The 14,930-nt window shown below is 39.8% G+C and overlaps 1 protein-coding gene across 1 annotated transcript in view; it reads left to right on the forward strand.

The window, feature by feature from the left end:
• Window positions 1–8,207: 8,207 nt before the first annotated feature.
• ptch1 (patched 1) overlaps window positions 8,208–14,930 on the forward strand; it is a 50,190-nt gene continuing 43,467 nt past the window's right edge. The window contains exons 1-2 of the mRNA XM_080839122.1: window positions 8,208–8,531; window positions 9,717–9,909. Coding sequence (XP_080695248.1) covers window positions 8,364–8,531; window positions 9,717–9,909 — 361 coding nt within the window. The 5' untranslated portion in view covers window positions 8,208–8,363. The remainder of the gene's footprint in view (window positions 8,532–9,716; window positions 9,910–14,930) is intronic.

A 14,930-nucleotide genomic window follows, 5' to 3' on the forward strand; every position in this document is an offset into this window, starting at 1 on the left:
TTTTACTGTGCTGTATTTCATTCCCATTCAAATTTACATAGACCTCCACCACTTTCTCCTGACTGAGGCAGACTCACCACAGCTATCCCATTGGCTTATTGGAGGTGTACCAAGTCAGACATAATAAAAAATGTCTGTTTTTGGCCCCTCTGAAAATATATTCAGAATTCTCTTTTGACTCTCACTAGTTATGTAAACAGTGATTTGGCTGCTCTTTGGCCAGCACTGGCCCACTGCAGATGAAGGTGAACTGAAATATGCTTACACTGCAGCATGTGGCACGCCCTCCGTGAAAGAGTATAATTATTCTATTATATTTATATACAGTAGAGCACATGTTGGTGCTGTCCATACTGCAGATGGCTGTGAAATATAAGTTGAATTATTAAAATAGTAATTTTGAAATCATGTCTTTCATTGTACTACTAGTACTACTATTACTACTACTACTAGTAGTAATAATTATATAAACCTACCAAAATCATCCTCTTCACTAGAGAGTTCTGTAAGGTCAAGCGAGTATGCCTTTTTAGAAGAGAGTCCAATATGAAAAGATGGTTGAGGGAGTGGTTATTGGTTAACCCTCGCCACCCTGGTCACAGACCCATAACATTGGATTGGTGTATAAGGCCGCAGAACGACTGGTTATAAGCAGTTATCATCGTGTGTGTGCCACTTGCAGTTACGTTTCTATTAGCAGGTCAGCAGCTTCAGTCTTTATTATGGTTGTCTGTCTCTTCAGTGTCCACTAGAGGGACTCATTTCATAAAGTGATCAGTTTTGCTTATTTTCCCTCTGGGCTTCATCATTCAGCACTGTGAGCGTCTCAGCTCATAAAACTCCCCACGAATGCCATGGGCCATCTTTGCCTTCCAGATTACATAGAGAACTGTATGCACAGCCAATGTTTATTTGCATCTAGCTTAAACACACCTCAAAATGCTCTACGAATATGGCTGCCCTAGCAACTGAGAGCGGTGTAAACAAATTTCTGTTCTCCGTGTGTGGTCTTGTACCTCCCAGCCTACTGCCAGGCGAGGGTATTCATTCCTCTGTAGTGCCTCACACGAACAAGAGCCATAACAGGAGTGTTCACCTTTACTAGTGCAAAGAACCGTTCTGTTATAGCAATCCTTGCATAAAAAGCATTTTGTGTTGCTTCCAACACTAAAGGCGTCGACCCTGATGATTGTGCATTACATTAAATGAGACATACAGTATCTCTATATTCTTGGATGTCATTTTCAGTGATGTTATATTGTATTTATGTTATGACATAGAATGTAAGCAGATATACATCAGGGGAGGTCTTTTTCATAGATAACAGGCCACCCTAACCCAAAGCTGCACACAATCCAATTGTCTATATTTGGAGTCTTGGCGAGAGTAGCCATAGTGTAGTAACATCATATCTAGTAATTTACTGACTTTAAATGATAATTTTTCATATCTTTTAAGAATATGTTTGATGTTAAAACAAATAATGTACATGCTAGCTAGTTCTCTTCCACTTCATATCAACAACATAAAAACCCAACAAAAACAAATCAGACCTGCAAAGGACAGCCTTGCGCAAACAATCGTGAAACCAAAACACATGTACACAAATGTTTAAACAATGGAACATAATTTATGGCCATGACCGTATACGTATTTGATGATGTATAGCCTCTTATTGACTTTCATTTCTTTTCAACCAAGCATAATGTAATATGACCAGTAGATGGCACAGTAGAAACCTAATCAAAACACTAATGTCTTTGTCAACTTGTCAAGAAATGTTTAGGTTTTTTTTCATTTTGCATGACCTGAAAGTACAAGTGAAGTCTTGCACTTAAAAAAACAAAATAAATCAAAGCACTGCTTTTTAAAGCACAACACTTCTGGGTATCATCTGACATTCTCTTGCCAGTTTATGACTATGACTCATATAATATATGAGGAACATGAAGGATTACTAGTGTGATGTGCTCAGCCCAACACAGATTTAGCTAAATTGCCTCTATGACTGTGAGAAATGCACAGTGCTCAAACCCCATGTCAGTCATCTTTCTCCAAAGCAGTGATTTTTTTTATCTTAAAACTTCACCCGGTTACAGAGGGAAGATTAACTGCAGGGTTATGAGTATGCATGAATAGCACACTGCAATTTAAAGACGACTAAAACATGACATTCTCGCTTATGTATGTGTGTGTGTTCTCGCAGTGAATGTATTTTTGGTACATATAATCATTCCACTTATGAAAACAGAACAGCCTCCCCTTAATGAAACAAATGGGAACACAGCCTTGTGTGAAATAAAGGGGTAAATTCATCTAAAAATCCTAAAATGTTACCCTTAAATTATGGGCTCCTACCTCCTCTTAAAATAAAGAACCTGATTAGGGTCCGCCCATCGTGGGTCTGGAGTTTTTTCCACATCTGGCTTGATAAACACAGAAGAGCTGGACAAAAGATTATGGTGACACATTTTAGTTCCTTATCGTATAGCACCTTTGTAAAGAGTCTGTGTAATGTCCAGTCTGTTAAGTATTCTTACTTTGTGACGTGTTACGTGTTCTTTATTTACAGAACAATAAATACCAATTTGAACTGTGGTCTGTGGTGTGACCAGTCTATGAAGTATTGTAACATTGTTGCATGTTAGAAAACAATAAATACCTCATTGAACTGCTCTTGATATAATCTATAAAACCTCTGTGTCAGTTACTGACACATTTATATCAAACGTCAGGGAGCCTAAACTACTATCTGAACATATCAACTGAGGCAGGCTTCCGTTATCATTAGTAGCTTGAAGCAGTGTACATCAAATTAGCTAAACTCCCTGCATTTAATTGAATCATACCTGCTATTAGCTGTTACAGTTATAGTATAAGGCCTTTCAAAATGACTGTTTAACCTAAATCTCTCCTTTTCTGATTGTTCATTCTCTTACACACTTCAGACTATCATACAAAAAGAAGGTAATAGTCCTCCTACAATGGTAGACACCAGAACAATTTCCCTCACTGGCCTTTAAGGCTGGTTACTACGGAATGCTTTTCCTTCTCCAATGTCCCTCTGATTATATGAAAGCCATACAAAGGAAATTGGAAAGTGTAAACACAGGGAGGGCTGTGCTCTAAACTGTCAAACAGATCTGCATGATTGAAGACAACCTACGCCACAGAGTAAACATGGCCGACGATGCTGTACATCACTTTGAAATCCTGCAAGTTATGGCCAAAGATGTGGAGTAACAAGGAAAGAATGATTCCTGACGATGGACAACGTGGAAATTAGAAACCTAACAGTGGGTAAAGGCTTTCCATAGATACACGTACATTCTCACTGACCTTTATGATGAAGACACAAGCAGGTAATTAACTGTGAAATACACTTGACAATTTGGGTGTTATTTTCGCAACTCTTGCCACTAAAGAAATGGATAAAACTTTAAAAATGCTATTTCATTTCACACTGTACACTCAGTAAAACATCTAGCTAATCAGCGTGAAATTAGATATTAGATAGATCAAACTTAGATATTACACAGCATCAAACATAGCTTCTACCCCTTGCTCTACATGATTATCATCCAAGCAATAGCATAGAGGGGAAAAAGCTTTTTGTTTTTGAAAGTTGAAAGTTTGTTCATACACATTCTGCTTCAGAATAGAAGCACAAATCCAGCCAAGGTCAATGAGTGTTTACACAAATATTTAAAATTGTAAACTCTTATTTATCAAATGTTTTGCAACATTGTAAAGGTTCTACAACATAACTAGCATAACTTTCAGCATATATCATTTTGAAGTAGGTAGAGAAGAAACAGTTGTTATTTATCCTCTGTACATTTTACATATTCACTCCATCGATCGGCACTTAGGATTCCACCAAAACCTGCAATGGACACAATTAACATACCTCAAACAATACTGTCCCAAAAATGTTTTATATACATTTCTTTACAATATAATAAACAATGTAACTACCATTTACCAACTATTGATTATCGGTATTAAATATATTATAGGACAATATGAAGTCATTACTGACAAGTACGTTGATGTGAAGTAGTGTTTGATCATGAATGGCTACTATGCCATAATATTTAAGGTATATCCATGAAGCAAGTAAATAATAAGACATATTAAAAAAACCTGAACAACTTCTACCATCCAAACAGAATTGTGTATTCAACTAAGCTGCTTTTGCTCCTCTCTGCTAAAACTGTTTGGACATGTATCACATGAGTAACTCATGTGGTTCTATAATCGGGGTTAGTTCAACCACAATTTGAGTCAGTGAATCAGTCACTACTTGTATTTTTATTTGTGTGTGAGTTTTTTTCTTCTCAGAAGATAAAATTAGTTTCTTACCACAATCACATAGAAACTCCTTTTGACAGTGGACACTTCCCTCCTCGAAAAAAGGGCAAAACAGTCACCATCAAAGTACTCCATCAAACACCTGGCTAGTTGGAGGGGGACAAACTGAAATGTGGGCATTCTAAAAAGTATTTTGGACAGTGGAGCTGTTAATTTAACAATTCTTAACGATAGGTCTCTGGCCAACAACATTGTTCAAATAGTTTTCAACTTTATTCAAAAATATGCTTTAAGGTTAGTATTGACCTTAAACAGCAACTGTGTGCAGCAAGTTGCCAGTTTTTAAGGTATGTTTTCGAAGGTATATGATCATGTAAAGGACAGATAAGCACACCTGTCATTCTCACTAGCCTCCCAGGCTATGTACTATGTAGTTCTGTGTTCCAGGGCGAAAATGTAATAAAAGCTTTGAGAGCGCGTCGCTGCACAACTATATTGCCAAAAGACACCAGTTATCATGGTAGCAAGCTTTTAGCAGTGCCATTTGTGGTGGTGTTTGCCAGGTTTTTGGTAATTGGCTCACTAGGTATAACCAAAACTCCTTACTTCTGCTTTTAGAGTCATGTTTTTGTACACATGTTTATCTCCCAGGCATGATTCTGAAGCCATTAAAGGCACCCAGTGCAACTTTATGTAAACATTCAATGAAAAATAAACATTCAATTTCTAGTCTTTTTTACACATAGTAAGTTTCAATAACTCCATACCATTACATATCGTCATTCAAGGAGCAAAGATGAGACGTCATTGTGTGGTGAGAACTGATAGAAAATCGTAAACAACAACAATCGCCGGGGGGGAGAGGCCATTTTTCCATTGACTGGAAGCCTGCTGTATTTATTGTAGGTTACAAAAAATAAAGAAAATGGCGGCGATTGTTGTTGTTATCGATTTTCTATCAGTTCTCACCACACAACGACGTCTCATCTTTGCTCCTTGAATGTCGATATGGAATGGTATGGAGTTATTGAAACTTACTACGTTTAAAAAAGACTAGAAATTGAATGTTTATTTTTAAGCCTCGAAAGTTGCACTGGGTGCCTTTAAGGCATGTGTGATTTAAGAACATCAACATTCATTTTGGATCTTTTTTATTTTATTTTTGAAATCATCTGGGAACAGCATTGGTTTTTGTGATGAAGTGATGAAGACAGATGGAAAAGCGTAAACATTAGATGACAGGCTGAAAAGGAAAGAAGCACATTTTGAAGACAGAAGGGATCCAGTGAATGAGTTGTTAGAGCCTTGGACTGTTAGCCCTTGAGATACATGCATTCCTGTAGCATAAGAATCTTTGATTCAAACAAATAGGTGTGAAAGACGTAAGAGAAACTCATCCTTACCACCTAGAAGTGACAACAAGTGACGGTAGCACAGCCCAACTCTCTGCGGTGGAAACCTAGCAAGGTAGACTTTACACAACAGACCAAGCTTGTGGGATAGCAATAATAATTACATGTAGTCATTTAAAATCAGAATGTGCTCTGATAACATCGAACACATGACCTTGGTGTTGTTAGGAACTTACTTCACCAGTTGACGTACAGGAACACTTGATCCACAGGGATGGATTTGGAGTAATCAGCCACATCTAGACCTCCTCAACATTGCTGGTCCTTTCCTGCTCTTACAAATAGTATGCCGTTGATTTATTCCCAGATTTATTCCCAGAAAACACATGCACAACTTGAACATGGTCCTACTGCTGCACGTGTTCTACATCTCAGACCTTTCATATTGTCGTTTTATGGCATTGTTAATAAAGTCCACACTATTATCATATTATCATTATTTTATGTTTAAGACACTCAATGGAGTATCTTTACAGGCATGTACTGTACGACCAGATCCATACACTGACTTACACAATGGGTTCACACTGATCCAGACAGGCAAATAAGGTGTGCTTAAGTTGCATGTAGCTTTTTTTATTGCTTGGGTTTGAGTTTTGACAAATTGTATGATTCAATGATTTATTTAAGGTTGACTCAAGTGCATCACCAGGTGTTTTCCCTAATCATTGGCTTTTGGGACAGTTTATATATTCAGCGATATTCAGCGATATTATGATATCAGCGTGGAAAGATTGTTTAGCTGCATCGCAATCTTCCTAATCATGAAAGTAAATGTGTATTTCATTACAAATGGCACGTATCATTCTGTGAAATATTATGAACCGGTCTAAATTAAATGGTAAGAAAGATATTAGATTAACTTTATTCTGTGCAGCTGTCTTGGGGTATGAATATCATAGTACCGTTACCTACAGAGTGAAATGTAGTGAAACACAGCATTTAACACTGCTGTACAAACAAACAACTGAGAAACCATATGACTTCTGCAATGTACTTTGCATCTTTAAGTTAAGGTCTTCTTGGAGACATGAAAATATTTCAGGCCTGAAATTTTACACCTGCGTGAACTGCACCCATGTAGATGGGATGTGTATGGATTTAGCCCTAAGGAGGGCCCATGAACTGGGCAGATAGGGTCCACTCCTTGTTTTCAATCAATGAAAAGTCCAATATGGCCAAGAGGCCCACTTCCTGTTGCAAGAAAGTGACAGAAAACCACCACCTGTGCTCACCTCTGAGTGACCCTGAAAAAGTAAGCATAAACATTCCATCCAAATGAATTAAAGGTTATATATGAAAATGTAAACTTTGGCCTGCTGCTGGAATATGTTGAACTTCAAGACTGATGAACAGTCCAAAATAAAAAATAAACTAATGGGATCCTTTACCATGGACAGTAGCCTAGTTGTGGTCAGGAATACACACACACACACACACACACACACACACACACACACACACACACACACACACACACAAACACACACACACACACACATATATATATATATATATATATATAAAATCAAAATAATGTAAACATGTGGTTAGATATGAATGTTCGTGTTCTATATTTTGTTATTACGAAGAATGGAAGCTACTAAATTTCAACAGTCTAATCGTTATAATATTAGGTTAATAGTCGACGTTACAGTGTTGTCCTGATGGTTGTAAGGTCTATTTTGGTTGCAATAGGCTAATTCTTCAAGTTGATCTGGTCTAGTTCCCTGCTTACTTTGCTTCATAAATTTTCTTTAGTTTTTCATTTACGTTCTCGTCCATGTTGTGTGGCTTGGGAGTGGAAGTTCGGACCTCCTCTGGGCTCGCTGAAACTTGAGGCCAGTGGCCACTATTATTTTTAAAGATGGAAACGCCAAACAGCTGCAACGAAAAAAAGTACCTCTAGACCACGAGGCTTTTTGTTTTCAGGTGTTTCTCTCTGTTCAACAACAAAAACTACGCCCAAAATCATTCTGAGAACCTCAACTGTATGCCGACTTCATAACCGAGGCGGATAGGGCCGAGGTAGCTTTAAGGCTCCCCTGAAGTTTGAGATGAACACACGAGAGTTCTCCACTTGGGTGGTCTGTCTACTTTGGTGAGCTGTTGCTAAGCAGCTAATAATAGTCGTGTTTGCTGAGTAATTTTTGCCCTTCTGGAACCAATCAGATCCAAGAAAGTCCGGCCATCTGACAGCGCTGGAGGCGGGCTTTCGATTCTTTTTTACCTTACCCCTCCTCCTCCGTCCCCGAATGGAGAGTGTTCTTTTTTCTCATCTATTGAATCCCAGAGATCGCCGTGTCCCGCGGCCTGAGGAAGAGCGCTCAGAATGCTACAACCACCGAGCCATCGACATTGCCATTGTATTTATGGAAAGCACCATCTCCGCTTTGTGTTTTGATATCAGCAGCTTTTAGAAAAACTGTGAACGTGGGAATAGTTGGAGACCTCCGGATCGCGAAATGTTGGAATGGAAGGCGCAGACTCTGACTCGCCGACCCAAACAGGAGTATGAAGTACTTTGTGGATCTGAGATCACCAAGAGAGAAACTTTGTTTCCTTTGGATATCCAAAAACGCTTCCTGGGCAATATAGTAACGTGGTTAACAAACAGCAAAGCCCAGGTTCTGCAACATGGCCTCGGCTGTTAATGTCTCCTCTGAGCAGGAAAACAGGGACCCCGATCGGCCGAGGTTAACACGAAGAAAAAGGGGGATCTACCATACAACTGCATTGGATTTGGAATATTTGCAACGACCGAGTTACTGTGATGCAGCTTTTGCGTTGGAGCAAATATCCCAGGTGCTTTTCCCTATACCTGTTCATGTGCAGCCCTTAGGTTGCGGATAGAGAGTAAAATTGACCAACCTTTATGAAGTCGCTAGGTAACGGGATAGCTACAGAGGGACGCATGGGGTGTCGAGAAAGTGAAGTTTGCATGTGGCACAGTAAAGACATATAAGACGTTTCTCAGTTGTATCTTCATTCGTTACTGTTTGGCAGTAATCATTACATTATCTATAGCTGCTTGTTTAGTTGTAGCATCTTAAGCAAAAAGAGATCTGGACATTAGTGACATCCGATGACTGAAGAGGCGTATGATTTTATTTATTCTCAGTAAGGAAAAGTCTAAAGTAGCCGAGACTTCTCGCAGGTTAGACTAGATTCCCTCGTGGTAGACGTCGAAAACTTCAAAACCCTAAAACGTCTCAGAAATGTGTGATAGTAATTTGAATCGGGAGTGGGCAAGTTTTCTTCCCTCACAGCTGAAGCAAAATCCATGTGGCTGCCCTCTTCCGTTCACAAATATTGTCGTAACTCCCTCCGTGATGGCTGCTCCAGTTCCCAATTCTCATCATTCAGCGTCCCTTGACGCTATGGCAATGCATCTGAGAGGTGGTGTAGCTGTGTAACCCACGTGCACCATGGTTTTGATACGACTTGCTACATTGGTGTTCTGAGCTAATCATTTCATTTGTTGCACTTAAATGTTAATGCTGACAACAGTGTGTTAGTGTAACACTCACTAAACATTTGGCACATTGAAAACGATACATTGACTCATCCCATTATTTCTGCAGAAGTTGGCGACAAAGTGATCCTGTCCACCAAAGCAGTCCACTAGTTTACTTTATGCGATGCAGGGAAATAGCTGTCGGGAAGAGCATCCCATGGTGCACCAAACACACACTAATATTGCTAATAAGAGTCAGTCAGATGTTTCTCAAAATATAGGTATGTCTGCCTGTCTTACTGTTAAAAACTTTGAAGAGGATTGGTCAGGTTAACCACCATCAACACACTGCATCTACTGTTTAGTGGCAGTAGGCTAACTGTATAACCTAAATGATCTCCCACTGTCAGTAATAACACAGTTATAACAATGAACTGACAAATGCCTAATTTAAAAAGGCTAACACATTGTTAACAGTACCCGTTTTCTAACAGTAACAAGTCTAATGTTCGGATTTTCTTGTTTTGTCGCAGGGGAAGGCGACTGGAAGAAAAGCACCGCTGTGGCTGAGAGCAAAGTTTCAGAGACTTTTGTTTAAACTGGGGTGTTACATACAACAGAACTGTGGAAAGTTTTTAGTTGTCGGCCTCTTAATATTTGGAGCTTTCGCTGTTGGCTTGAGGGCAGCTAATCTAGAAACCAATGTGGAGAAACTTTGGGTAGAAGGTAAGAATCACTTTCTATTATTTTGTTCGCTGTTTAATTCATTAAGTATTTACAGGGTTGGGTGGGGGGTCTTCCGTGCCAGCCAGTGGAATTGTTTATTGTAAAGGCTCCTGGCAAAAGTCCAGATCAAACGTGAAAACAGCTCATTTCAATCTGTTGTTTGCTGCACGAAAACTGGACATTTCATTCGTATGTGAGCGAATCAGTTGGGATACTTTTAACCAAACATTTATGAGACTGTAATTAGCAAATCAAAAGACAGTTTGAGGGCTGAAATTTTGTCAAAGCCGCCATTTTGTGAGTGTGTGCGAGTGTGTATTTGCCTCCAGCAGTTGAATTTGATCCGCGTTGCTCAGAGGCTGTGTGTGGTCCTGTTTTGGACGGCTTTCAACTTTCCAAAAAGATGTCTTTGGGCTTAAAGGGGAAGAACACCAAATGCACAACGCCAAGCATGTTTTTTAGCAAGTCATATTTTAACACTAAACCAGCTTAGAAGAATTCCAACGACATTTGGTGTGTAAATGTTTGAATCGGAATAGTTTAAGTTTTTGAATGGGGGAGGGGCGACCTGAGTTTTCGCCTGTGATCCACATTCCAGCAGTTAACATTGAGAACGCCTACGGACCTGGTGTAGACATGACTAAGGAGTAACATATGATTTATTTAAAATGTGATCAAAGTTCCAGTTCAACTTTATGTTATTACATTTATAAAACAAGTGGTGGGGTCATGCAACCAAGTATGCTAGCGTATTTAATGTATACACGTTTGCTTGAAGCATCAGATAAAATAGCTCCTTATTTGAGACGTCATGAAAGACATTTAGTAAAGTCTGTTCTCTAGCTCACTCAAGGTCAGTTTAACTTAAAGTCATTGGAAGCTTGCATCTCGCTCTGAAGGGTGTACGTGTCCGGGGTCCCTGTTACATGGCATTCCTCCTCAATTTAAAGGGATTACAGTAATCCTCATATTGCTGTTATGAATGCCTGGGCTTGAATGGTGGGAAAACTAAATGGACATAATTTAATCATCCTCTCAGTAATAGATGGAGATGCCTCCCAGTTGATAACCACACTACCTGCAGCATTTCAATCATGGCAGTTTAGACAATTCTGTGATTGGACTACAGCAGGTGGTTTATTTACAGTGTATGGCAAGCTGCAAGCGACATTTGGAAAGAGGGAAGTTGTTCTCATCCCCTTTGCAATGCCTACATTGTCAGAAACACCCATGTTGAACAAAAACTGATTTGATTTAAGTCATAAGGAGATTGAGTGAAAGGGCATCTTGGGCATCAAAGATGAATTTGGATTTTATTTAAATTGTATTTACTAATGTAGTTCTATTCTACCCCATAATCTGTGGTATTTGTTTGAAAGAGACATTTTGAAAAAACCACCCACATCAGGAACCATTCTGAGAACTGCCACAGAGATTTAATTTCACAGATATGTGCTGTGGTTGTTCTGGTCATCCATTCGACAGCCAGTCGTTCCTAGCAGGAGACAATCCTGTGCTGTCTCTGTCTGGTACATGGGTTAAATTCAGTGTCGTCTTACATGAGTTAGGCTGGACTTTTTTTTGTCCTTCAGCACGCCATTTTTAAAGAAAATACCAGCACTGCCTGAATTTAATTAAAACAGTTTCGCGTAAACATTTGCCTTCCTGTAGGCCTTTCCCCTCAGCTGGTCTGGAGTGGGACCCCCCACCCCCCACCCCCCCACAGAAATCTCGAAATATCAGAGTTCACTGTCCCGTCCCCTATTCCACAAAGGTGGAGGGAGGTCAGTAGGGGGTCTTGGGGCCCCAGGGCAGTGTCCCTCTGGACTCCAGGTCATCTTGCCTAAGCTCCTCCATTTAAAACCTCATACGATACTCATGGCACGACCTCTGTGTCGAGTGAGAAGTTGCAGCCTTGTGGCCTTCTGGTGGAGACTGATGAGACATAAGTGCAAGGCAAGCGTAGACCGAATGTTATAATGTTTTTATTGATAGAACTAGATATGAAATCCCTTTATGTAACCAGCAGATGGCAGTGTCATTTCATTAGAAGTTTGCACTTAGATTGTTTGTTTTTACATAAACACCACCTGGCCCTTGGAGTTTTTAACATGCCTAGTTTGCTCAGTAGTGTTAGCGTTGATGAGCACGTATTACACATTCTGAACAGGCCTGGTGATAATTTGCAATGCCCATAGCTAAGTCAGAGGTAAATAGATGTCGAACATTTTAAGATATCAAATGACAGTTTCCTCAAAAGCAAAGTCCTTTTGTGTTGAGCCCAAGCATTTAAAGATGGAGTCCTTCATTTACGTAATTTGAATAATATAAGTTTGACAGAGATGGATGAAAGTCTCACTTTCTTGGAAATGGTAGGAAGAGTTTAATCAGCTCAGCATGTTTAAACCAACTCTTTAATGTGGAGAAAAGTGGTTAAGGATGTGGCCTCTTCATTCTGTGGTGGGGATTGTGGGATTTGATTGAATTATCCCTGTTTTGATGTGTATGGGAAAGCTCCAGGACCGATGATTGGAAAAAAGTGGATCTCTCGAGAGGCAGGCATCTTCCCAGAGTGTCAAGGTTTGAGAAGGAGTCTGGCATGCTATCGTTTCTCAGTTCTGTGTTCAGTTGTGTGTGCCATCCCAGTATGGTGAACCGTGTTTGGGTTGTCTGTTGATCTATGCTGTCTCAGAGCTTTTTTTTTTAATTCACATTTTCCACATCGGCACCAAGACTGTGTATGTGCTAACAACAGTGGAAAACAGTAAAACTTTTGTAGTCTTTTTTTTTCTACCGAGTAAAAACGCCTGAGTTAAGTTGTGGAAACTTGCTGATAGCCTGACGCCTCTTCTGCAGAACAGGACAAATGGAGCATTTCCCATTCACTACTGGCGTTCTGATAAGTCTCCAAGTCTCCTGTGTTTATGTTCTGCATACCTTCGGCTGCCGGTGTTATTTGAAAACCAGAGCGCACGCACAAAAAAACGTCTGTGAGAGATTCACTCGCTCACCTACCCCTGCACCCGCTCCTGGCCTCCCACTCTCTCTCTTTCTCTTTTTTTCCCCCCTCTCCTCTCATGTTTTTTTCTCCGAAAAGGTCTCTTTGCACAAACCCCTTTTTGCCCCTCCCCCCTGCCATACTCCCCCCCCCCCCCCCCCCCCCCCCAACACACCCACAACCCCCTTCCCATCCACACTTGGGAGTCCAACCCTAGGATGCCAGATGTATTACAGAGTGAGGCACAGCAATGTAAACAGTGGGCCTTGCCATCAGAGCTGGGTGGTCTGGCCCTTCCCTCCCTCCCTCCTTCCCTCCTTCCTTCCCTCACTCCCCCTCCTTCTCCCCTCCTCTGGTTGAGTGGTGAGGGAGGGAGGGAGGACGGGAGGGAGGCAAATGAGAGCGCGAGAGGGGGAGGGAGGCCGACCAGAGGAGCATAGTGGCTGTGGTGTTATTTGTGTTTTGGTTAGAGCGCCAGTTTCTTTTGGATTGGGGCGCTGGCAGTGAATTAAGACTGGTGGAGAACAGGGAAATTAAGATGCAGGATGAAGAATGTTGCAGCCAACAGCAACTTCTATTATGTGGTCCACTTTAGTGGAAAAAAATGGTCAAGTAATAAAACATTTTCAGACGGTCAAGTGGTACAAAATGTTTTTCTCCTTTATGACTTCAGCTCGCTCTGCATGTGGGGTCTATTTTGTGACACTCACATTAGCTGCAGAGTAGATATAAAGATTTATACTTTTACCATGTAACAATATTTGTGTGTAAATTTAAAGCGTCTTAAATTTAAAGCACTATATAAAGACCAGTATTATTATTATTAAATTGTTGTCTTTCTATTGGAAAAAATACTGCTGCAAAGTTTATCCTATGGTAAAGTTTTGATTTCATGATGATGTTGTTAGCCATCATATAAACTGTATAGTACAAGATCCCATATGCAGAAGCAGTAGTTGATAGGCAGAGGTTACTTGTTAGAGCACCAACCTCTTTAAACTTGCATTTAAATCGTCTCACAGCAAGAGGTCTGTGGGGCCTTTTTGATGACACGTGTTATAACAATCATCACATTTCACATCCCCAGATATCTGCTGTGATCAAATCAATTGTCACTAATTAAGTCCATACAATGGTTGATGGAAATGTCCCCTCATTGTCACGTGCCACATTAGGTGAATAAGAGTAAGTGAGTAATGCTGTTATAAAGTTTGTTTGTATAAGAAAAATATTTAATAGAATGAACAGCCCATTTGAGAGTAGGTTTCATACCAAAGTTGATTGCTAATATAGTGTTACTGACTCGTGAAAGTTATTTTCAATTATTATTATTAACTGATAGAACAAACATAAAACATGTTTTAAATATATAAATATTGTTTTATTCAACACAAAAGGCAACACTGAATAAATGAATAAAACTGTTTCAGTTCCAATGTAGTTCTGCAAATACCTGAGAACTGTGCATCAAGAAAGAGGCAGTGGATCCAGTGGGTCATTATTTGTCTGGTTTGGTGAAACCTTGATCTTCTGCTAGCTGAAATAAAAAAAAAAACACAGGATGTTAAGAGAAATGTTGTTTTGGTTTGGCACAACAACAGATCTACCTAGTTACAACAACATGCTTACATAATCACACACTAATTGTGTCTCTTCAAACAATTAATTTATCACACTCAAAGTTTTCAGTGCATAAACAGTGAAATTGTGGTGTGGTGGCCGTGTTTGTGTTTGGTATTAATAACTGTTATGCACACCATTAGAAGTGAGCTAAGATGCTAGTAACATGAGGCAGCTAGCAACAAGTGGCATGTGTGTCAACATTGACATGAAAATGTTGGTGGTCTGATCTAAGCTCAGTACTTTTTATCATGCATGTGAACTCACTTAGGTGGAGAAAACCATTTTGCATGCAAGACTTAGGTAGGAATAACAATAAACGTGAAAAAGTGCAAACGTCTGCTGATATCTTACTTGGCTGGACATGGGTGCACACATACTTTTTCTCTCTTTTTATCTTTCT

This window comes from Sprattus sprattus, assembly GCF_963457725.1.
Source record: "Sprattus sprattus genome assembly, chromosome: 5".
NCBI lineage: Eukaryota > Metazoa > Chordata > Actinopteri > Clupeiformes > Clupeidae > Sprattus > Sprattus sprattus.